The following is a 24781-nucleotide window of genomic DNA, read 5'->3' on the forward strand; positions in this document are numbered from 1 at the left end:
TGGTAACAGGTATCTTGTTCATGCTCACATGGTTTTCTTCAAACTTAACATGTTGATATAACCTTGTGAGAACCAGCTTGTATCTTTTTCATGACCTGGTGTTGTGGCACAACCTGAAATCTTGTGCAAAGGCTCCCTCTGTGTCTTTTGTAGCTGTGTCATGAGTGAACGTCTCAGCACTCAGAGTCTCAGATCTAGAAAACACAGAAACTCTAGAAAACATAGAGGAAACATTCAGGAGGAGTTTGAGAAACCTGCAGAGCAGCAGCTTCAATCCACAGTCCGATTAACACCACACCTGCAGGATTTTATTTTGCGTTTCAGCTGTGATCTGACAAGTTTCAGACACACCTGGAGTCGTAGAATTAGCACCATGTGATCCTGTAGGTGGGCCTGAGTCCTACAGCCTAACCGACAGGTGCTAGGTCCAATCAGAGCAAAGAGTTCTGTGGTTGGTTTCTGGTCCATGGAGGATGTGTTGGCCCTTTTGTCGGGCAGAACTTTGAGTCTGTTCAAGCAGACCGATCACGGATAAAATATTTTATATATTTATATATATATATATATATAGTTTTCTATTAAACACCATATCCACTTTCATTTATACACGGTTTACTGTCACCATCTTTATTCAGGTTCAAAAATATCTTCTGGAAATGCAAAACTAAAAAACATGATTCATATGATTCTTTTTTTCTTCTTCTGTGTTCGGGATGAGCGATGGTTTTATGGCACTCTTTGCTCACTCTAAACTTGATGTGGAACAACTCATTTCTTTTTAAAACTTTGTTTTTAACATCTTTTAGCAGCATGCTAACATTAACTGGAACACCACGAGTAAAGCCTCAAACTTAGTCAAACATGCTGAAAAAGAGCAGAGACGAACAAACTCTCTCTCACTCGTTGAAACCAGATTTTTACGAGCGACTGACTTTCTTACAACACGACAAAGAAAACAGCCGATCGGCAGAGAGGGGAACCAGTCATTCAGCAGCACGGCCAGCACTTGAAGATGGAAAGTGTCAGAGCTTTTTAAACCTGAGGTCTCATTAGATGTCTGTGTTAGTGGCATCAAGTCTGTCTAACTTTGTTTTAAGGAGAGTCTTCATGGTTCTCTGCTTCACAGAGTCACTGAAAAAGAAGAAAAAGGTGGTAATGTCTGTTACTGAACTGAAAACAGACGACTACCAAAGCTGCCCTTATTAAAAACAACCATTCATGCCGTAGTCTTATTTTTTGCTATGCTAGTTTCTCTGCAGGAAGTCGACCTCAGGTTTTTTCAGCCACTGCTGCACTGATTACATTCAACTGGTGGTTATTTTTACAGTATCATGAATGCTAAAGCCTTTAGGGGACGCTCTGTGTTTCTTCTCAGCTTCAGTTTCTGGATGTGATGAATGACTGGTTTCATCTTTGCCTCATACAGAAAAACTCAGCTATATTTTTCTGCCCACAAGTTGATGAATGCAACAGATTACCAATAAAGAATCTTGATATATCAAAGCGATGCATTAGCCATATTTTTTTTTCATTGCCACCGATACATGAACACAACGAGCGAGCAGCTACGGTAAGCAACGCCTCCACTGAGAAACAAGCCCTGGCTCTAATGTACAGCGAGCTCAAACACAAGAGGAATACAACCATAGAACAGTAGTTTGGTCTTTTTTCATCAAAATAAAGGGTTCAAAGTATACTTTCATATAGAAGCAATAAAAAATAATAACATCTCAATACTCCAATAATTACTCTTACATTAATATTGTGCTCATTGGGATTCTATCTCTTTACAGATATTTATATCAACTTTATAGATTTTTTTTTCTATTTGTGTCCCCTTGCTGTAGGACCTGAACGCCGCCTCCAGCTGTCGACAGTGCAGAGACCTCACTGATATGGTTGATGGAAGGAAAGCAGTTCCCCGTGGCTGATGGGAGTATGAAAGGCAATAAGTGGTTGATGAGGAGATGGTATGAAGCTGACGCTTAGCACCACAGAAGGTCCCGAAGGACAATCCTCTCCAGGACGTCAGGAGGGCTTGCCAGTTCCAGAAAGTTAGGAAGGACACTTTACCTGGACCATCAAAAGGAATCCAAAGCTCACATAATCTTCCCAGAAGATCAAGAGGGACTGCCTACTCTAGCACTCCAGCAGGACCAAATCTCTGAGGGCCGAAAGAAACCAGGCACTCATGACCATCAGAAGAGACCATTTCTTCCAGGACAACAAAAGGACCGAACTCTGCAAAGGGTCCTGCTGTAACCAGGCACTTGTGACCATCAGGAGAGACTATTCTCTCCAAGACTCCAGCCGGACCCTCTGCACATACTTGGTCCTGCTGTAACCAGGCACTCAAGACTATCAGGAGAGATCATTTTCTCAAAGACTCCAACAGGACCAAAGAGTCCCATTGGAACCAAGCACTAAAGACCATCAGAGGAGGTCATTCTCCCCAGCACTCTAGCAGGACCAAATCTCTGCATAGGGTCCCAATGGAACCAGGCACTCAAGACCATTGGGAGAAACAATTCCTTTTAAGACTATCAGAACCCTATGTTGAGACTTGGTGCTACTGTAGACAGGCACTCAAGACCATCAGGAGAGATCATTCCCTCAAAGACTTCAACAGGACCAAATCTCTGCAGAGGGTCCTACTGGCACCAGGCACTCAAGACCATCAGGAGAGACCATTCCCCTAGGATTCCAACAAGGGACAGAGAAGATCCAAAACTGATGTCAAGGAAAAAATGGTCTCCCAAAAAAGGTCAGGAGGGACCATCCCCTCCAGGAAAGCCTTGGAGAATTAACCCTTCTGGAAGCTCAGGGTGGTGCTCCCCATCAAACCCCCAGGAGACGATTCATTCACGATTCAAGTCAGGAAAGACTTTCCAAACTTTCAGGAAAAAACTAAGGCTACTGATGTAGTGGAAGGATCATCAGTTGATGAACTGGTTCAGGAAGCACCTCAATGGAAACATGAAGAGTCAAACCCTTCTGATGAACACTGAGTTGAATGATGATGGATAGTTGAACAGACGGGACCCTGTAAAGTACCGGAGGTCTATCAGTTCGGAGACACTGTCCTCTTATTTTCAGACGTGGATCATGGTCCAAAATGTGTTTAACGGCACAGACGTAGATTAGCTCCAAGCGTCCAGCGTGTGGATCAATCAGATCAGTGGTAGTAATCCAGTCCTCTCAGGTTCTGAGAGATCAGAAACAGTAATTGCTGAAACCTGATCCAGAGTTCTGATCCAAACAATTCTGGACCAGTCTACGGGTAGCTAGTCACTGCTGCCTGTTTCTGGGCCAGACGTCGCAGCTCCTCCCTGATTGCCTTTATGAGGGAGGCAGAGGTGTGCGCTGACGGTGAGGCGTCCTCAGGTGGGTACTCTGGGGTCGGTGAAGTTAGAAGGAGAGGTGGAGCTTGTGGGTCCCGCAACGAGGAGCTGGGCATCTGGAAAACAGAGGAGGAGGAGAACTCTGGGAACGACAGCACCTGTAGAGAGATGTCCAACAGAAAAATAAAGACAAAGATGGGATTAGTTATTGCTCTTCTTTTTTTTATAGTGATTATCAAATATTAAACAGAGCACTACTGGAGACTCACACTCTCTCTGCTGGCTCCTGGTCTGGACAGGTCCTGGTCTGAATGCTGCTGGTTCCAGCTAGAGCCAGTTGGACCTGACATGCTGCGCCCCACCCCAGGGTATGCACCGATATGACTCGATAGACCCACCTGGGTTAAGTGGTGGAGCTGTGCACCTGGAGGTCAACAAATTCAGTAAACAAGAGCGAATAAACACAAGCAACAAGATCATTGCTTGAAAATAATATCTAGATATGATTTTACCTGTGCTGCCCCCTACAGGTCGAGGTCTGGATGAAGAAGGGGGGTCATCATACTGCCCCCTGCTGGAGTAGATAGACTCTTGCATCTGGTCTCCAGTAGAAACATACCCCCCTGAGCTCAGGCCCTGTCTGGATAGATAACACAGAGAGTCAGTGCTAGTTCTGGTCCAGACTGCAGACTTGACCCTTGTTTATGAGTTTGGCTCTGACCTCTGCAGCAGGCCTTGGACTGATGTGGGAGACATCCCCAGCTCTGCATATCTCTGCAGGAAGAGAAGAGGAAACCAAACTTCACTAAAATGTAATATAACAGAAAACGGCCTCAGCTGCAGGACAGCACACTCACTGCAGAAAAAGGGCTGTGGGAAGGGGCTGCTGGGTAAGAGCCCCACTGCCTGCCTGGAGGGCGGGCCTGGGGGGAGGGGCTAGGCAGGGCAGGGCTTACCCCGCTCACCCCGGCGCTGCCTTGTGAGGACGGCGACACAAGGGCGAAGGCGTCATCCAGGAGGGAGTGCATCTGCTGCCGTGCCTCCTCAATGGAGGGCTGAGGTGGCATGTAGGGGGGCGGTGGTGGGGCGGGGTCAAACACCTCATCAGTGGGGGAGGGACTGCCGTGGTCAGGAGGCAGGTCTGGGTCCGACTGCAAGAGATAAAAGAAATATCTAGAGTGCAGCTCTGAACTGGTTCTAGCATCACTTCACAAGAACTTGGCAAGAACATGAGGAGCCAAAGTATTTTCCATTCTTGCGTATGAATGACTTTGTCTCACCATGTAGGCCACGTTGTTGAGTCCTGGATATTTCCTGTAGGTTGCACTCTGATCGGTAAGAAGCCGGTCTCTGTCTGTGTCAGGAAGACTCCCAGGTCCTGGCTGAGCCCGCCGTCCCCGAGGAGAGCGCCTCCCTCTGTATAGACCGTTACATACATTTAAAGACACTTTATAATGATCCTGGTTTTGTTTGTATGGAAAGTCAAAAGGGCCAAAATTCAATTCGACTAATGGCTTGCATGTGGTGTGCTTCTTGTAATACGTTTATCTTACTGCTAGATTAACCATCAGATCAGTTTGTATGTTTTGAATCTGACCTCTTCCTGGAGTCAGTTGGGGTTGGTGGTGAAGCAGCGTCAGCCTGTAGGATGCAGTCCATGTGGTCATGGGCGGAGCTATAGAGTCTCTGTGCCACCTCGCTCTGTACCGGTCCATCTCCAAACGCATCCATGATGTCGTCCATGGACGGAAACTCACACTGGCCCCGCCTCTTGGCTCGCTGCCGGAGTTTGTTTCTGTGATGCTCAATTTCCGACTTGTGTCTCAGCGCCACCTGCAGGTAAGCATTTGATTATATCAAGCATGTTTGAGACAAAAAGGGGCATAGTGTGCTTGTTGTGACCCCTCACCTCTGTGTTCACCTTCTCGGTTAAGGTGGGGCTGGGCTGTGGGAGAGCGTGAGGGGGGCTCGGTCGGGGTTGCATGGCTATCAGCTGTACCTTGTTGGCCTGGCGACGGGTGCCGTCTGATGAGCCACGAGACAGCCGGTCCACATGATCGAAGATGGAGGATGAGGAGAGAAGTTCATCAGGACCACTCCCTGGTAAGGGTCAGAGGGATGAGGTATAAGAAGTAAATAAAGGTCTCAGCACTGCAGTAATTTGACTATAAAAGATTTTTACGATATTTTATTATTGATAAGGTGATGGTAGTTTTAGGGTGTAAACTTACCCATCTTGCCCCTCCCTTCAGACCAAGAGCAGTGAAAAAAAAACACACACAGCAGTGTTTAGCAAATATGTATGCACTGGACCAATCAGTCCAGGTGATGATGTCACAGCATCTTTTACCATTTTTGGGCGTCTTCCTGTGTTGTTTGCCCTCACTTGGTGTGGCCACAGGTCGAGTGCTTTCTTCTGCTGATTCTCTGCCACTGGATTGGTCACTCCCTAATGAGTCGCCATCTGATGGGCTGAGCCTGAACTCAGAGAAACAGATTCATGTTTCTGAATCATGTTCTGAGTGTTCCAAAGTTCTGACAGTCTTGGACATTTCTGTCCAAATTGGCCCAATAAAAATATTTATGGTTGCTAAGTGGAGCCCTACCTGCCCCTTCGGCGGCCAGACCGTGCTGCCTTGGTGGACGAGCCTTTGGATTTGGGTGTATTGAGATCTCCGCCGTCAGAAGGTGTTGCCTCCTTGACAGGGACGGGCAGCGGGCCAGGCTCCTGGATCACCATGATGTCGTCTTTGCTGTGTTGACCGAGGTGGAGCTTGGCAAAGTCAAAGCCTTTCACGCTGGGAGCCTGAAGCTGAGAGCGGACACAGATCAGCTGTCAGAACCTCAGTAACAAGAAAAAACAACCGCTTCCTGTTGACAACTGACCTTTTGCCTCTGCTGGATGGTGTTAATGGCATCTGGCTGGAACTCCAGCTTCTCTGAACCACACAGCTTCCAGTAGAGGATGATGATGATAAAGACGGCGAGAAGGACCGGGACAACCACACCCACGATCAGCCAGATACTGCTGCTCTGAGTCTCTGCAGGAGGGACGGACAGGGTTTCTGCCGCTGCAAACAAATAGGTGAGACACACAGGGAAGGATGAGACATGAGCGGAAAGAGGTGGTCTATGATCTGTGTTCAGAGTAGATTCAGGTCTGGACTCACGTTGGGCAAGGGGTCTCTGAACGCGGTGTCCAAGGACAATGGCAGCTCTTTGGAGGTCAACACGGTTCAGAGTAGCTGCTGCGGCCTCTGCTGGAATTCGTTCACCACCTGGACCCTCGACAAAGTACAAGATCTCAAGAGGGCGTTCTGGGCCAGACATCCTTGAAACCCGAACCACCTGAGACAACAAATCCACAGTTTAGATCGAGAAAGATTTGGACTCATAACCCTGATTCAGTCACTGACATAACAGGGTATATGCTGAAATCCTGAAGTTAAATTCAATACCTTTTTAAGACTTTTTAAAAAACCTTTCACAAAGTCTTAAGACCTTACTGCGACTTTAAGCTGCTGTTAGCAACCAATCTTTGATGATTGTAGTTTTCACTTTAACATAAATTAGGTAAGATGAGAAGGAGTAAAGCTTGAAAGAAGAAATGAAACTAAAGGCAGGTTAATTGACATTCCCATTACCACAGCAAGTAACAGTTATTTATGGCCAACTTGCATAAAATACATACGGACGGCTACTAAACTACTGTACAAACTGAGTTAGTTGTCACATTAGCCTACAGATATGTTCAGCTGCTAGCGCCACGTATAGCCCGCACCTCATAAAATTACAACTTTGCTTGGTGTCACGTCTCAAACTACAGCGCTACGTAACTGTATTGATAAATACCTTATCTCATCACCTTGTATCCAGTAAAAAGGTGATTTTAACAAAGAAAATTTGTTCCAAAACAACTGAGATCAGGGGAAGCCTGAATCATGAGAATCCAAGATCCCAGGTCCTCAAAAGTCAGAGAAATTTTCTCAGGAGACTTGAGAAACTCTTCTAATCTAGAGAGAAATATTTGAGCTGCTAAAGCTTTTTCCAGATCCTCACGCTGGTCTGTGATGAGTGTGATGAGCAAAATGATCGTCCAATCACCAGGTGTGGTTATTTTTGAAGGTTCAGACCCTGAAAACATTTTCAAATCAGATGGACTATTTCCGTGGTGAATATATGGAACTGTCTGTCTGGCGTATCAGGTTAGTTTGTAACAGACACAAAGAGGAAAATAAATATTCGTGGATACTTTTGGAGTCAAAGCTTGAATACCAATAAAATTTAATACCTCATAACATTACGATTAAGACTTTTTAATACTTTTTAAGGGCCTTAATTTTCCCACAATTGATTTATCAACTTTTAATACTTTTTAAGACCTGGCGGACACCCTGTCATAAACACCAGTTATACCTGTATGTTTATTCACTGGTACAATATGTCTACATCCCTGTAAAAAGTCACCTCCAGCGTTCTGTGTACCTGCAGACTGTTGTTGCCCACAGCTGTAGCTCTCCTCCAGCGCCTCCTGCTGGCTCCCTGTAGTCCCTCCTCCAGCAGCAGAGCCAGACGTCTCTCCAGACGTGCTTTAAAACTCCTCTCTGATACCAGCTGCTCCTGAACACCCAACAGAACTACACACACAGGCACAAACACACAGTAATTCCTGGTGGTTTCACAGAAAGTCACATTTTGAAACAGCAGGGGTGATGTTCTCACCTGTTCGGATCCAGGTGGAGCGCAGGTGATAAGACGTGTTGAGCTCAGGGTAGTGAAACGCTGTAAACATTTAACACAGTTTAACACTCGTGTATTTACACGCACTGACAAGTGTATATGCTTTAATGTGTTTGTCATACGTTCTGCAATCTGTAGGGCTGGAAATCCGACGTAAAAGCTGAATTCCACCAGGTTTAGCTTCCTTAGATGTTCGCTGACCTCTGACCCCGGGAGATAGTCCCGCCCATCACGTACCGCAAAGGTAATATCAACTGGAACTTTCTTCTCTGCATCCAGGAGGGTCATGCTCATAGTGATGTTTAACAGCTGGAGAAGACAGCCAATAAAATTACACACAGCTCACCAAGTTGTTGCATTCTTTGTCTAGAAATAATCAAAAGACTCACCTGTATGCTGACATTTCCTGTCTCATGCGACCGTCTCCGTGTCTCAGCGTACGCCATCATCAGCCCCTTCTCCACCCGCTCGCTGAAGTTACAGATTCGGACGTCGATGTGGGCGGGGACGAACTGCAGCACAGAGTGCACCTGGTACCTGAGGTCAGGTATGGTGTAGAGTGGTGACACAGTGGGAATCGGACCAGCGCTGCGTGGTGGTGAGCGGAGGGCGTTTATGACAGAGATCGCTGTGTAGATCAGCGGTCCGGACACAACACGGAAGGCGAAACTGGACGGGGTTCTCAGGAACTGATCAGGAAAAAGTCAGATGATAGACAAATGTCAACCACATGGTATCGTTAAAGTGATGTCAAAAGCTCCATCTCCACCAAGCAGTCTGGATTAGATCGGTATGGTTTGGTACTGGTTGGCCCGGTTAAGCTAGGTCTTGCTTGTGTTTCCACTCATGGTTGGTGGCGTGTAAGCTGGATGCCATCAGTAACACAATAGTGTGACGCCATAGCAGCATGACACAGTGTACCCCACTAATAAATCCAACTTTCTCTTTCAGAGAAGACTGTGTGACGCCTGGAGAAGTACAGCCGCTGTTGCATGGTAAGTGACGATTTTTTTGACCAATCAATGGTCTGCAGTGTTGTAGCTCCACCTTCCAAGATCGGTTCGGTTTAGTCTAGCACCCCTATGGAAGGGTCCCAAAAAGTGGGATGGCTCGTCAATTATTATTATAATTATAATTAATTAGGTTATAATAGTTTCGGATTTGTCATTATAGTTTAGTTTTAGTTAGTTTTGACATTTTATTTCCCATTACAGTTTAGTTTTAATTAGTTTTAGAGCGGGCATTCTAGTTTTTATTTAGTTTTGATTTTTGCAACAAGGCTTAGTTTTATTTTAGTTTTAGTTTAATTTTAGTTTTTTCATACCTTTTTAACCAGGTGCAGGATTCAAAAAGGTCAGAGTAAATATTTGGTCATACTGTTTAGTTTCAAGTCTAACATAGTGCTCACTGCTCAGTCAATGCTGATACCGAAATGTTGGCTGCTGCCTTAAACACAAGAAAATAATATAAACTTAGTATAAAAAATATAAGCATCAATTGTATAGAATAATGTTGTCATAAATTACATAAAAATGATATGAACATAAATTGTAAAAAACAATATAATATGAGCTTCAATAAATAAAAACTTGGACTCTGTAACAATTAAACTATTACAGATGCTCTGATTCATTGCTCCACTACGTTTCGTCTCAGCACAGCACACAGCCAGTCAGCGCAGTAAACAAGCTCATCCCTATACGCCAGTATGATGGTGCAGTAGGGCACTGACAACTGCTGGGAAAATGTGTCGGATTAATTTAAATCCTAAAGGCTATTAATATTGTCAAAAATTATAACTAAGGGAATTTTGTCTATCATTTTCAGTTAGTTTTGTGAACACAAGATACAGTTTCAGTTTACTTATCGTTTTTGTTTCCTTTTCTAGTTTTTATCAGTTTGAGTTAACTGCGATGTATTTTAAATTTTAGTTTTTGTTTATAGTTTCGAGCTGAACTGAACAGCTTGGTGGAGACGGGGCAATAGCTTGATCTAAAGGTGTGCTTACCTGTAGCTCCACTGAGCGGTTGAACTCTTTCTTCAGAAGGTCTCTCACCTGGCTAAAACCAGCTGGTGAACCTCTGGAACTGACTGCAAGAGAGAAACAGACACGGTCAAGCTGACTGTGAGGCAGTTAGTCCCTGTCACATGATCAACCATAGCTTCACTCACCAACTCTGACCAGGTACAGCTCCGGCTTGGTGACGTTACACAGGTACTGTCTGGTGGGCGGGGTCTGAGCCACTTTAGGTGTGGTGACCGGGGGCGCCCTGGTGAGGCTGATGACAGTGATCTGGGTGGTGGTAGCCTTGGTGGTAGTCCGTGTGGGTGGAGGCTTTTCTACAATCACAGGAGGCCTGTCTGGGCGTGTGGGGGGTCCCAATGGGGGAGGAGGAGGCACCCGGCTGGTGGTGTTTGAAGGGGGTCGCAGAGGGTGTCTGCCTGGTGGTGGGGCGTGGTCTTTGGGTTTAGGAGCAGGAGGGGAAGGTGCAGAAGGAGTTCTCAAGGTGGTTGATGGTGGGTGTAGCCTTTCCTCACCTGTGAGTGTAGGTGAAAGGGTGAGAGGAGGGGTAGGTCCAACTGGGGGGCGTTTTGGCTCCTGTCCTCGAGGAGGACCAGAGCTTGGGGATGGAGATGGAAGGGTACTTGGCGTTTGGGTCACGGTAGGACTAATGGGGGGTTTTAAGATGGTCTGGTTGACCTGGTCTTTCTCCCTTTCTCTCTCCCTCTCCTTCTCCCGTGCCAGCAGGTTTGTGTAATACTCCAGACTGTTCATGTCCGGCAGCAGCAGCTCCGTCGGCTCCAGAGGCATCATGTCCTCCATGTCATAGTCCTCGTCCCAGGTAGGAAAGACGTCAGGATGAGTGGGGCGAGTGTGCAAGGGGATTCTGGGGGTGGGGGAAGAGGGTGAGAGGGGAAGGCGGGAGGAGAGGGGGAGGGTGGGACGAGCTGGGAAGGTGGTGTCATAAGAGACCCAGTCCCCTCCATCATCCTCATCATAAGGGTGGTTGGGCAGGGGGGTGGCCAGAGCCAGCTCCTCCCCATCAGGCACCATAAAGGAAAGAGTTTCTAGGTAGTCTCCAGAACCCCAGGCCTCCTCTAAAGACGGACCCTGCTCCCAGGGGGGAGGAGGGGTGAGGGTAGGCTGGTTGTGAGGAGGGAGAGGTGGAGGTAGACTGGGGGACAAAAGGTCTGGGGGTCTCAGTAGGAGGTGAATCCCTTGAGCACCAGAGTCTGAGTCCTCCGCTGAGCCTGCCCCACCGGTGTTACCACGATAACCAGAGTCTTGTGGCATGCTAGGGGCCAAGGGTCGGGAAGGAGAGGAGGAGGAGGAGGAGGAAGGCAGTGATGATGAAGGATCTGATACAGACTCTTTTGTCCTGTTAACGTCCAGCACACCTGTGGGAGAAAAGACGGGTTATACTTCTCACCTGACCAAATAATGAGAGTCCTGACGAGCTTTAGGGTCCGTAAAAACATGGCAAACGTAAAAGTCCTGGCAAACTGGGTAACCTCAACAAAGATCAGTGTCCTATGATATGAACATTTTGTCTGATACCAATATCCGATATCAATATTGTTGTTATGGCCGATAACCAATATTTACCGATAAAAAAACAATCTGAGATGATGTGTCGAGGTAGTTCAGAGAGAAAGAGCGGTGCAATCGTGAGAAAAGACGTCCATGGAGAGGATCAAAGGATTGATTTCCCGGGATGAACGTGATCAAAAAAGTACATTTTGTCTGTTTTTTTTATCAAGGACAGGAAGAGATACATAAAAAAGAGAGTCCACTCTTTTTAGGTAGTTTTGGGGTTTACATAGTAGTAGAAAACAAGATTATTTGGGTCTTGAAAGATCGTTCAAGATGGTCTGAAAATGGTCAGCAGCTAACAAGTAAATATCGGCCGATACGATACCTTAAAAAATGACCAACATCGGCCAATATCAATATTGATACCGATATATCAAGCATCCCTAACCTCGAAGTAAGGACAGATATGCAGATTCTGATAGAAATTAAACTCCCTGACCAACATCCAAATGCTATAAAAACACAACAGTGCTGATAAGCCAACGAGACTTATTAAGTGTTGGAGTCCTGAAAAAACAACAGAGTCCTTAAAAAAGGACATCCTGACGAAATATGAAATTCATAACAAAGCCTTTAGTCCTTCAGAACAATGGAGACCTGATCACAATCATAGTTATAACAAAGACAAAAATCCAGACTAAGAAAAAATTCTTTTAAAGTAACCTGGCAAACGGGACAGTCCTGAAAAACACAAAGCTCACCAAACAATTCTGAAAACCATGAGTGAAATCTAAAAATGGTAAAATAAAAAAATTGAACTGACAAGCATCATCCCCCTGACAAACTTTAGAGACAAACATGAGAATTTGTAATTTTACAGGAGTCCTGACTAGTGCTTAAAATCCATGAGGAAACAAGCCTCTTATCTACTGGGACAGCCATGTCTCTTTTTTAAATGTGGTCCTGATTTATATTTAGATATCGGCTTTGGAGTTTAGTCTCCGTCATGCTGGGAGACTCACTGGGCAGATGGATACATTGTTGTTTTTTTCAAAGTGGGTTTGTTTGGCACAGGAAATTTAACACTTTACTGTGTGTGCTGATAAGGAAAATGGCTTGTTATAAAACACTCATCAGTGAGGTTAAGATGTGTCCTAAATAATGAAAAGCCCAGCTGTTTCTGTCTGTCTTTATGCTAAGATCTAAACCTAACATACATTAAATTTACGGGACTCTTGTCATTTCTGCATTTAATCATTTTTATGAACAATAAAATTTTCTTGTTGTTCCTAGACGTGTGTTAGGGTTATATTTTTTTCCCAACATCCTGTTTCTTGTTTTCTCTTTTCCCTCTGCAGTCTCTTTTAACCTGTTTGTCTTTGTGTCATCTTTCACACACACACACACACACACCCTCTCTCTCGCTTGCTTGCTCTCATCTAGTGCCTGGTTGCCGTGGTGACGCAGTGCTTTGCGGCAGCATCACGTGCAGGAGAGAGACGAATCATCAGTATTCAAGAGGAGACGCCCTCGTAGTGGAGAGAAAGAGAGGGATAGAGGGAACCCAGATGAGATAGATTAGACATATAGATGGATGGATAGATAGAGAGAACGATAGATGAACAGGAAGTCATCTTTTGAGCGTGCTCAGTCTGAAGTGATTTATGACTGCAAAAAGATCCTTTCCTCTCCTCACCTCCTTTCTTCCTCTTTCAAAGTAAAAGCTCTGACCGTTGCATTTCAAACACAAACAGAAAGACCTCTTTATATCAAACTCTGACACCTACCTCTCTTAAATCTGTTCAATTCAGCATATTAATCAAGGCTGATCAGCTCAATTCATTTAAATGTCGTTGACTGTGTGTTTGCTCTGTTTCACTCTGCAAGATATAAACCCGACGATCCTTATTGTGACATCAGACTGTGTGTATGTTTGTGCGTGTGAGTGTGTGAGTCAGTAGTAGTGGGAGGATGAGGATGTGGAGGAGGAGGAAGACTCAATAAGATTTATTTCTGCCTCACTGACAGCCATCACATGTACTTATAAGGAAGGTCCTGTTCCTACAGGTAGTTCTGGGGTCAAAGGTCAGGTGTGTCCTAAAATAAGTGGATGATGGATGAATTCTGGTATTTTAAACCTGGTCACTATGTTTAAAATATTCTTATCTGATTGTTTTAATTTCATGTTCTTTATGTTTGAAATCTTTGTTAAAGAAGAAGACGATAATTCTTTTAACTTTTAACAGCTTGGACATCACGCTCTACACACACCAGATTGCATTTAAAGAATGACTTTGAATGTATAGGGGACAGTCTACCTTTGTCTTTGTCAGTGAGTTAGTTTGTGTTGTGTGACTCTGATGTTTGAAATGATGAAATCTGACTGAACAGAATATTTAAGTTACACGCAAAAACACTAAAACAGTTAAGCTGGAGTTAGATGAATAACTCCGTCCTCTGAAGTCAGCTACAGTTTTTGTTAATGAGGTTTCGAGACAGTTGTGTGTTTCAACCATCCTTTTCTTTCTCCGTTCTACTTCTGCTGCTCTTACTCTGCAGTGTTTTATTTTGGCGGGGTCAAGGGCACCTTAGGGTGAGAACTGTAGGACAAAAACTCTTGAGCCTACACTACCCATGATACACCTCAACGTAAGGGTGCACCCATTACAGTTTCCTGGCCAATCACTGATCACCAATTGGGTCGAAACCAATTTTTTAAAATTTTCTTATAAATGACGGCATTTACCTTCAATGTTGCAATCTTAATTAACTGAAAATCATTGATCAATGCCTTTGAAGCAACAAAATCTTTATGGTTTTTAACTTAAACAACCAATTAAGTGTCCTGAGTTATAGGTCTCAGAGCAAATAGCAACAAAGGCTGGCTGACAGACCTTCCCGGAGGTATATAAAATTAGTTTCATATGCAAGGATGGGCTGATCCCTGATCCCCGAAAATTAAGGAAAGCGGCTCCCTGCCAGTTAAACATCCACATCATCAAACTGAAGACCTACACCTTGATTTCTGACCTGTGACACCTGCGAACTGCACCTTTAAATCTCAGCTCACCTGCAGCAGGTGAGCTTGATGCCACCATGGAAACCAGCATGCCAGCCACCAGCAGGATCACAGCGAGTGTACGTCTGCTGGTTGAGGCTCTAAGCTCCATCCTGGTCCTGGTCCTGGCACTGGTCTTGGAGCCAGGGCCCGCCGGGATCACAGGATCCATGTTCATCAGAGAGCCACGAGTTTGATCCCTGTACAGAGAGCGGAGGGCCCTTCAGGAGGACCTGAAGCACAGAGAGACCCCACCAGGTCAAAATCACTGTGAAGTATTTATCTACCTAATCTGGGTCAGTAGAAACATTTAGCTGAGAAACAAAAACCTGTTTGAGAGAGCTGGACTCAAAGTCATCAGATGCTTTTTGGAAACAATTCACAGAAATAAATCATCAGTTTTTTGTTGCTTAATCATGATTCAGTCCTTTTTAAGTAAAAAAAAAAATGGATGTGAAAGCCTGACCCTTTTAAACTTGAGGATAACAATGACCTAGAATTTTACTATTTAATAATTAATACCACAGATACAGACCCTCAAAAGACACCCTGACTCCAGTGATGCCTCACTGTGGGGATCATAAGTGAACTGAGTCCCTCTAGGGAGTTTAAGTAAATTAGCTGTGAATCACAAGCAACCACATGATCAAACGGACCAATAATCAATTATTGAACGATTATCAGCAGGTTGTTGTCTGAACTTCTCTGATCAATGGATTACTACTCACGTTAATAAGGGTTTAAATGACTCTCCCTCAAAAGATTTTTTAAATATTTAATTAATTTATTCCCTTTGAATCTCCTTTCCTTTCTCTTTCTGTTCGGTTTTGCTCTGGTCCAGCTCAGCTCAGTTTCAGGCCTCTCACACCTCTGCTGGCCTGGCTCGGCTCGGCTCGGTCTCCTCTCACACTGACCCCATTATTGGACAGACACCCCGGCCTGCCTTCCTCCTTCGCGGACACCCCGCTGCTCTTTTGCCGCTCTTCAGGCTCCGTCCCGGGCCACAGCTGCAGAGCATCCGTGCCCTCCTCCTCGACCCGGTTTCACGTGTTTGCATGCAGGAATCCGGTTATAATTATGATCCGGTTCTGGTCCAGATCAGCGGAGCCGCCTCCCTGCCTCTTTGCTTCATGTGAGCGGTGCAGAGCTGCAGCTGGAGCTGCACCGACACCGAGTCCCAGCGATGCGGACCAGACCCGCAGCCTCACGGATCAACTAAGCATAAGGTTTAAAAAGAGAGGAAGCCGAGCCGATCCGATCCGGGCGAGCATTACCGGCTAAATCCTCACATAGCGCTCACACCTACCTGCCATCCTGGAGATGCGGTTCCGGCGCGTCACGCCTCTCCGCAGCCGCGCGGCGCGCTCCCTGCGCGGGAGGAGGAGGAGGAGAGTCCCCGCAGAATCAGACCTTCATCAGCCCGCAGTCTTTTTCACCTCCTCATCCTGCACGAGACGAAGACGGAGTTCGAAGATCTGGACCTGACGCTGCTTGTTTCGGATCCGTTAGATGAATACAAAGCACGTCGGTCCCGGTACCAGTCCGACCAGTCTCCGCGTCAGGTGATCAGATCTACAATTCAAACGACATCTTGTTTTTCACACACACACACACACACACACACACACACACACACACACACACACACACACACACACACACACACACACACACACACACACACAGAGGGAGAGAGACAGAGAGATGGATCAGTTCTGTCAGAAACTGAACTGACAGATCTAGGTCAGACTAAGTGTCAATAAATTATTTTGCACTCCCCATACTCAAACAATCTTACTTTTAGGGTCTAGTTTTGGATCAGAACATAAATCTACGGTGGCCTGGAGAAGGCAACTCAAGTTCTCTGGCTTCTGCCTAAGTCCATGTATTCTCTGGCGCCCCCTGTGGAACACTGACACGCTGGACAGCAACAATTCAACACTTGTTAGCTATGTTAGCATTAAAAGCTGAGTCATGGTGGCTAACTGTTAGCCGCTAAAGTGCTTTGGTAAGTTTAAAACAAGTACTGCTTCCTGCTACAGTTGAAACTGGCAGACAATTTTTTAATACATAATACTTTTTGTGATAGCTTAGCATACAGTTAGCATGCTAATATGCAAAACATAATGAGGAGTTCAGGAAGTGCAGCTTGTACTGAAACGTCAGAGAAATTACACAGAGCCCTTTAATTCAGTTTCTCAGTTTTATTTTCAGGTTACAGTAAAATATACATATATCGCCTACCAGACATACAGTCAAATACTTCAATACAAATGCTAAACAAACATTAGCTGCTAAAACTAAAATATCTCTATTCTGTTGCTGTAACAATGGCTCATCATAACAAAAAGGAGTGTACTTGGCTGCAGGAGCTGGAAGCAGTTGTGTTTGCTGTAACGTATAAGCTAACATTAGCTTTTGTTTGGATTACAACACAGATTTGTGGTTAGCATTGTTTGTGCAAGGGTTGAAGGAGCAGATTAGCTTTTGAGCTAAAGTCGATCTTGTTAAAAGTCTTTTAGGACAAAAACATCACGTTAATGATAGCATGCTAGCATCTAGCATTTGGACATGTTTGAAGTTTCTTCTTTCTTTTCAAATACAGATTTTGCTAATGCTGTGATTAGAATAAGCTGATTAGATAACAAAAAGATGTTAGTTGATATGCTTCTTCAGTGTGCCCAGGAAGTCAGAAAAGTGGACCACAGGAAAAAGTAACTTGTGTTCAGTTTAGAGCTAGTTCTTAACATGTTTTTAAGGCACGGGACCAGGTTCAGTCTTGACCACTTCAGGTCTTCTGAACATACAGACTCTGCACCTGGACCACAGGGACAAAGCGTGGACGTCGGCGAACTCTCCTCTTGGTGTTGTATTTGGGATTTCTCTGGCACATGTCTGCAGGAAGAAGAAAAAATCAGAGGCTCCTCTGTGAGTACAGGACTACACTAACCCAAGGATTAAGCTACGGTACAGATTCAGTGGAGGAGATGAACCTAAACAACTCCCACTGCCAGGAAGTGAGAAGAATTCATACCTTTGAAGCTGAGGACATACTCCCTGTGGCCTTTCACCACTTTGACCTCAGCATCTCTGTCATCCAAATACAACTTCTCCAGAGTCTGAGATGTCATTGACATGGTGCGCTGCTTTTCATCCTGAGAACATAAAGAGGTGTAAGAACCACAACTTGCAGCTTATGATCTTTAACTTTTAAACCTTCATCCTTCAACTCACCGGCTGTCCATACTCTACCCATTTACCCCGATCCCCCTTGTAGTACCACAGCCAATCAGTGGTCAGGACATAGTGAGGTGGCTTTGTTACAGAAGAAACAGTGGAGAGACGACGAACAGGTCTTGACCCCCATCTCATGGACACAAAGTCGACAGCCTGATTGCCACTGCTAGAAGAGAACAGAAAAGTCATAGTGTCTACCTCATGAAAAGATTATCTTCACCGATGAAAAAGTAGCGACCTCTGACCTTTGAGTCTTAGTTGGGTCACAGAAATCTCTCTCAATGTCCTCCATATCCTGCAGGGTTGTCCAGGTGTTGCCATCAAGAGCTTCCCACTTGTACGGCAGAGGGAAGTGAACACGGCGACATTCTCCTGCACAGAGAAAAACAAAACACTAGTAAGATACACAACATTTACAAAACAACACAAAACTGCTGTCACAAAAATAGCAACAAAACAACTAAAACTTCAACTGTACCAAAAAAATACAGCTAAACAAAAACCTACAGTCACAACACCAAAACAAAGTGCAGAACATGACACCACCAAACATGAAAGCTACAGCAGTAAAAAAAAAAATCCCAAAGGAAGACCAACAATAAAGTCACATAAATTACAGTTACATCTCCTGCATGAACTACGAATAAAACACCAATGAAACCACAGTAGAAGCAACAAAAATCTACTACAGTAATAGTGGAAAAACAACTTAAAAAAGCTCATGTTAATACACAAAAATTACAGTCACGACACTAAAAAAAACAAAGTCACAGTTCATAAAGCTACAATCACACCACAAGTACTACAATCACAACAAAATCACAATCACAATAACCTTGAGAGTAATAGAAGCACTTGTCACATCTATCACACTTATATATATATATATATATATATATATATATATATATATATATATATATATATATATATATATATATATATATATATATACATATATATATATATATATATATATATATATATATATATATATATATATATATATATATACATATATATATATATATATATATATATATATACATATATATATATATATATATATATATACATATATATATATATATATATATATATATACATATATATATATATATATATATATATATATATACATATATACATATATATATATATATATATATATATATATATATATATATACATATATATATATATATATATATATATATATATATATATATATATATATATACACAGAGAGAGAGAGAGAGAGAGAGAGAGAGCGAGAGAGAGAGATAAATAATCTACAATTATTTCTTTAACAAAACAGTTTCAGTTACATAAAAACCGCTACAGTCTCAACCACATCGTTAAAATCTACAATAACAATCTTTACAATCTCATCACCAACAAAAGTATAGTCAAGATACCATCAAACTACAGTAACAACACCAACATTAACTCTACGAAGCTAAAGACCATGGGTGGCCAACCTGTGGCTCGTGACCCGCATGTGGCTCTTTGACTTTCATTGTACGGCTCTTTGATCCATTCATCAAACTGATAAATTGATGCCAACATTGGGATCAGTACTGATCAGTACTTGTGTGACGAGGTTGATACTTAAGTTTCAGTTTCTTTTCTCTACATGCGCTTCTCTCAATTGCTTTTGTGCTTGTAGATAGATAGATAGATAGATAGATAGATAGATAGATAGATAGATAGATAGATAGATAGATAGATAGATAGATAGATAGATAGATAGATAGATGGAACTTTGTCTCTTCTGCAGTAGAAACAGAAATTTGTCTTTGACACGGCTCCAAGTACAAATTTTAAACATACTTTACAAACACAATGAGTCTCGTTTTAAAAATTGGAAATGTATTGATTTTCATTTTATGCAAATTTGATTACATAAGACCACGTTTCTTTTGTGGCTCTTTGTAATACCACAGTCATTTTGTGGCTCTTGGTCCCTGACTCGTTGGCCACCCCTGCTGTAGACTGAACACAAATAAACAGACCTGAACATCCTCTACTGACAAACAAGAACTTATTTAAATAGATTGTATGGTCTTTTTGGCTAATTCACAAATATGGCAATGGTATAAGAAATGTTTCTGATGTCAAAGATTATAAAACCTGAGAGTTGGACTGATGATAAAGATGATGATGGTGATGGTGAACTCACCGTTGAACTTGCAGCTGTTCCTGATGAAGTGCAGACAAATCTCATTTGTTTCATCCTGAGGCTCCACACTCCTCTCTGACAGACACACACACACACACACAAACGCTGATGGTGCTGATAATTATGATGAAGGTCACTAGAGAGACTTTTACAGTGCAGGTGAGTCAGACTCACCTGTGTTGGCATGGCTCAAGTGGTAGATGTTCCTGTAGATGAAAGGCAGCTCCTGGACCACGTCTCTGCTCAGTCCTCGCTCCTCCAGCATTCGGCAGCCATGTTGGTCGATAGCGTGCAGACGTTTACAGTTTTGGCCAAATGCACAGTCCCCCTGAACAAAGTGCTGACACAGGTGCACTTTGGTGCAGCTCACCTGGAAGGTGCAGTCACCCAAAGGAGCAGAGCCTTTGTTGTAGTGAGAACACACCTGAGGGGAGGGAGACAGTTACCTGTTATACTTTAGAGAGAAAAAATCAGCAGAGAAAAAAAGAGGAAAAGTTTAAGAACTCAACAAATAAACCTGACAATCTATGTGTTTCTTTTTAATTTTGTACCTCGATACGTAAACTTCCCCCACTCCTCTGGAAAAACAGTCTTTCTCTTTTTTTTTTTTTTTTTCTTTTTTTTTTGTTTTAAGGGTCTTCTTTTCTTCACTTTTTCTTCTTCTTCTTTTTGTTCTCATTACAGTGTCTGCACTGTGAGGTCTAGTTTGTCAGAGGTGTTTCTTGGTGCACATGTAGAGGAATCAGGAGACAAAGATAAAACTGTATCACCCTCTGCTGGACAAACTCTGCAACTACCATAAAAGCTCAGAGGGTGGAGTTAAACTACAGTATGGTCATGTGTTGATATGTGTGTCGTGTGTGTGTTTGGGGTGTTACCCCAGGCAGCAGTGTGTTGTCGTTTTGCAGCAGCATCAGGATCAGCTGATCATCGTTCAGCTCGTGCAGCGTGCACTCTCTCAGTAATGGATAGTTGTGACTGGATCGAAAGTCGTGAGAAAATTTACACAGCCTCCTGCCAAAAAATAAATAAAAATATTAGAATCTATAATTGAATTGATTTTTGTTTCGGTCATGTCAGCACACTTATACAACGTCACACATTGTCAATAGATGATCACATTGTACATGTCCGAAAGGGAAGACGGGAGAAGCAGAGCTTATCTCGTCCCGTCCCCATTTCCTCAATATTTAGTCTCCTCTTTTTCACATATCATTAGATTATTATAAATTTTTATTCCATTTACAGAAGTATGACATAATTCTTGATTGTCTTTTAGTGTGGTCGATAAATAATGTAATTAATGTAATGTAATTAAATAATGTAAAATGTTTACAAATTAAAACCTTAAGCTTGCTAATACATGTTTACCTTTTTTTAATTACACATTATCATTGAGAACGATTGTAAAATACCAAATATGTCTTTCTTTTATTGATTGTTTCACAATAAACATTACTGGAGACCCCATTGTTCTGTCTTATTATTACAATGATTAACTTAATTTATTAAGACGGATGAAAATATGGTAATTAGTATATAATATTAATATAGGAAACAAGTAGCACAGTTGTTTGATATTCATCAACATTATGGGCAATTATGGAGAAAAGTAAATGCTTGAAAGTAACTGCTTTATAAATAATAACATGCAATTATTTATCTGTCCACCAATAAATTAAATGTTAAAGATATAAACAGAAGGTTATCTTTGAAGCATATATATTTTTCTTTATGCCTGCCCAAATGTTTACTCTGTATTGTCTACATATCTTCATTGTCCCTCAAAACTAAAACATAAATACAAGTGACGTATTTATATACGTCAGCTGCCGCAATGCATTATGGGGCGTCCTTTCTCCTTTCCTTTCGTAAAGGATGGTCCAGTGTTTCCTAAGCTAAAGGAGCTAATAAAGGAAGCAACGACCTTCCTTTCCTTAACGTTTGGAGAATTCGAACAGCCTATATCATGGCCGATGCTGAAATACTTCCGGGTCATTCCTTCAGTAAGGAAGGTTCCTTACCAAAAAGGAGTTTTCGAACGCACCCATATACTGCTACCTCACTTGTCGTACACCATCACTTCATTCACTATCATTGTTTTGGAACATCTGGTCTTTCCTGCTGTCTTACAGACCAAACAAACTCACATGTTTACGTTTCAACATCCTTCAGGTCTTGACAATTTTTAGATGATACACACTTAGCTGTTATCATCTTCACATCCGTCAAAGGTCATTTGGACAATTTTTTTCTTAAATATGTTCATGGAATCACTGCACCTGCTCTTCCACTGATTGACTCCACTAACTGTGACAGTCATGGCTTTCGATGTATTTCTTACTTCTCACTACAAACAGTTTTGTAAATGTAAGAACTTGTTGTACGCACTGTTCACATCTGTGGCCTTGAGCACTTCTTGCCATTTTTCTTCTTTTAGAGCATTTTTTAAATCTATTTAGATATACCTCCGATTTATTCTTGTGCTAACAGTTGTATTCTGCATCTCTTTCCCCTCACAGGTCTGGTCATAGACCACAAAAATTGGTAGATGATCACTTATGTCATTCACAAACAGCCTACTTATTATATTATCCTCGAGCATGTTAGAAAAAATGTCAATTACTGTAGCTCTGTGTTTTATGATTCTGGTCGGGTGAGTGATAAGTGGTTCAAACCCTAAACTGTACAGGGAGTTTGAGAACTCCTCATTGAGCTTGTGTTTATTTGGGTTTAGTAAGTCAATGTTAGTATCACCATAGAAAAAAAAAAAATCTGCCAAATTTTTGAGAAAAGATCTCCAGCATATGTGATGAAGTTGTTCAAATTCGAACCTGGTGCTCTGTAAATACAACAAACATGAACATGTGCTACCCGCACCAACTTTGTTGTCTCTGTTCATACAGACAAGGTTATATCCTTCTAATTAAAAGTCCATGACTTTCTCTTCTTTAATCCATGTTTCTGTTTTTGCAATAATGTCAAAAGGGCTCTTAAATTCCATTTTATCTGATAACTGAATCAGATAAAACAATCCATTAAATAAAAATCAGTCAGGGTCACGTGATAAGACTTTGTATAGTCAAAACAAACTATTCAAAGTGTCATCAAGTTTTAATGACCATAACAAACTTTTTGAAAAATTACTCCAGTTGCCAAACCTTGAAAGCTTTTTTTAAGATTGTAAAATCAAAATAAGAAGGGATAATCAAGTGTATAAAAATTGAATTTTATTTTAATTTCTTAAATGCTGACGCTTTTTGAGTCAGTATTTTCATTTCCTCATTTTTAAGTGTCAACATACATTTGAGCCCCCAGACACGGAGTATTATAAAGCACCTCTTTCACAATACATGTAATTTTTCCCACAGCCCAATTTTTTGTTTATTGTGTGGTATTTGTAGTACACCCAGAGACTCCCAAGAATATACCTTTAGAAAATCCAAAAGTCATCCAGGGCCTGCACTTTGACCTATTTTATGATCATAGGGCCAGGGTGCACACTTTACCCCAAAACTTACTCAAACACAAATAATAAATCATCAAATTGGGTCAAATCACCTTCACTGAAGTCTGGTGCATCTTTTGAAATCAAATGTAAAGCTAAGTATTACAATTGAAAGAAGTTATTGAGTTTCAACTTTTTTCCATGATTTTTTTTTTTCAACAAATTCAATTTATTAGAGATGTGTCTGACCAACTTACAGTTGGTGTACACCTAAAATACTTACAAATTATTTGGCCAAAATATTTGATATAAAACGCTTAAAACTTTTCACTGACATTTATTTTTCAAATTAAAATTAATAATTTTAGTCAACTAGATTTTCAAAGTCTAGTTTCGTTTCTCGATAAGAGAAACTAACCAGCTCTTCCGTGACGTCAATGTTCCCGCACAACAAAATGTGTTTGCATTGCTGACGACACATTTTTTACATATGTAAACAAACAAAACATATTGAGAAAAACTTCCTCTTATTGATTTTCTGGGCTCAGCTCCAGTTTCTACTTCCTTAAGTTTCGTTTCTGAGTCTGTTTCCCTCCGCCGCGGAGGAACTCATAGAATAGTTCCCTACTAACGCTCACAGCTCACCTGCCCTTGCCGAACCTACAGTTCCCGTAGATGAAGAACCTGCACAGGTGGAGGTTCTGACATGACTCTCCCTCCGCGCACTCTCCGTGGCAGTACGCGCCACACAGCCGCAGTGAGGTCCGCGCGACCACCTTGCTGTCCCTCCACTGCTCCCCGCCGACTTCTGCCGGTCCCGGGACCAGAAGGAAGCGGGAGCAGCCGTCCATGATGAAGAGGAACTCTTCTTGGCTGGTTTCGAAGCTCTGCTTCAGCTTCAGGTACAGCTCCCCCAGCGCGAGCGCGCCTCCCGCGCTGCAGAGCGCTCGGGTAGCCTCCAGGATCTCCCTTCTGTACATCCTCCCTGATCAGCTGAGTGGGACCAACTGGAACTGATTTAGGGAGGACCGATAGGTAGGTTACATCAAAGACATGTCACGTCCGCTCATCACCTGCCAGAATAAAAGCAGTTCCACACAACATCCTGTTACTTAAAATCTGTGCCAAATAACTTGATATGTATATTTTTTCAACAACCTCTGTTTATTGTCTCATTTTACTAAATTTATTTTGTATAGTTTCACAGATTTTGTTTTGTAATATGAGACAACTGACAATA

At 42.6% G+C, this 24781-nt stretch overlaps 2 protein-coding genes across 5 annotated transcripts; both read right to left on the bottom strand.

Annotated features, from left to right (window-relative positions):
* Nucleotides 1–1229: 1229 nt before the first annotated feature.
* Nucleotides 1230–16278, bottom strand: LOC141810363 (UPF0606 protein KIAA1549). 4 transcript variants are annotated; one of them, XM_074697820.1, is made up of 21 exons: nt 15981–16278; nt 14687–14907; nt 10254–11480; nt 10090–10172; nt 8471–8770; nt 8204–8390; nt 8064–8123; nt 7827–7978; nt 6512–6689; nt 6228–6412; nt 5948–6153; nt 5692–5819; nt 5573–5587; nt 5251–5441; nt 4939–5156; nt 4622–4757; nt 4199–4492; nt 4063–4115; nt 3854–3981; nt 3611–3765; nt 1230–3499 (listed from the first exon to the last, which is right to left on the bottom strand). In XM_074697820.1, exons 2-21 carry the CDS (start codon nt 14850–14852, stop codon nt 3275–3277), a joined length of 4287 nt encoding a protein of 1428 aa, XP_074553921.1. In that variant the 5' UTR covers nt 14853–14907; nt 15981–16278; the 3' UTR covers nt 1230–3274. The 4 variants fall into 4 exon arrangements, with proteins under 4 accessions (XP_074553921.1, XP_074553922.1, XP_074553919.1 ...); XM_074697821.1 differs by having other exon boundaries at nt 4298–4492; nt 4939–5174; nt 15981–16277; XM_074697818.1 differs by having other exon boundaries at nt 4939–5174; nt 15981–16277.
* Nucleotides 16279–16876: 598 nt separating this feature from the next.
* Nucleotides 16877–24521, bottom strand: parp12b (poly (ADP-ribose) polymerase family, member 12b). The gene is made up of 8 exons (XM_074697825.1): nt 24187–24521; nt 20972–21107; nt 20268–20517; nt 20094–20168; nt 18157–18283; nt 17909–18077; nt 17709–17829; nt 16877–17569 (listed from the first exon to the last, which is right to left on the bottom strand). The coding sequence occupies exons 1-8, from the start codon at nt 24519–24521 to the stop codon at nt 17463–17465; spliced, it is 1320 nt and encodes a 439-aa protein (XP_074553926.1). The 3' UTR covers nt 16877–17462.
* Nucleotides 24522–24781: the final 260 nt, after the last annotated feature.

This window comes from Halichoeres trimaculatus, unplaced genomic scaffold (assembly GCF_033239565.1).
Source record: "Halichoeres trimaculatus isolate MK-OKI-2021-1 unplaced genomic scaffold, fHalTri1.1 fHalTri1_scaffold_21, whole genome shotgun sequence".
NCBI classification, from domain to species: domain Eukaryota; kingdom Metazoa; phylum Chordata; class Actinopteri; order Labriformes; family Labridae; genus Halichoeres; species Halichoeres trimaculatus.

Coding starts and splice junctions, on each gene's coding strand:
- LOC141810363 (XM_074697818.1), bottom strand. CDS start 14,852: ATGAACATGGATCCTGTGATCCCGGCGGGCCCTGGCTCCAAGACCAGT. Junction 10,173..10,253: donor GCTGTACCTGGTCAGAGTTG/GTGAGTGAAGCT, acceptor TCTCTCTTGCAG/TCAGTTCCAGAGGTTCACCA. Junction 7,979..8,063: donor CTCCACCTGGATCCGAACAG/GTGAGAACATCA, acceptor CTGTGTGTGTAG/TTCTGTTGGGTGTTCAGGAG.
- parp12b (XM_074697825.1), bottom strand. CDS start 24,521: ATGTACAGAAGGGAGATCCTGGAGGCTACCCGAGCGCTCTGCAGCGCG. Junction 21,108..24,186: donor TGTAGGTTCGGCAAGGGCAG/GTGAGCTGTGAG, acceptor ATTTTTTGGCAG/GAGGCTGTGTAAATTTTCTC. Junction 20,169..20,267: donor CTTGAGCCATGCCAACACAG/GTGAGTCTGACT, acceptor TGTGTCTGTCAG/AGAGGAGTGTGGAGCCTCAG.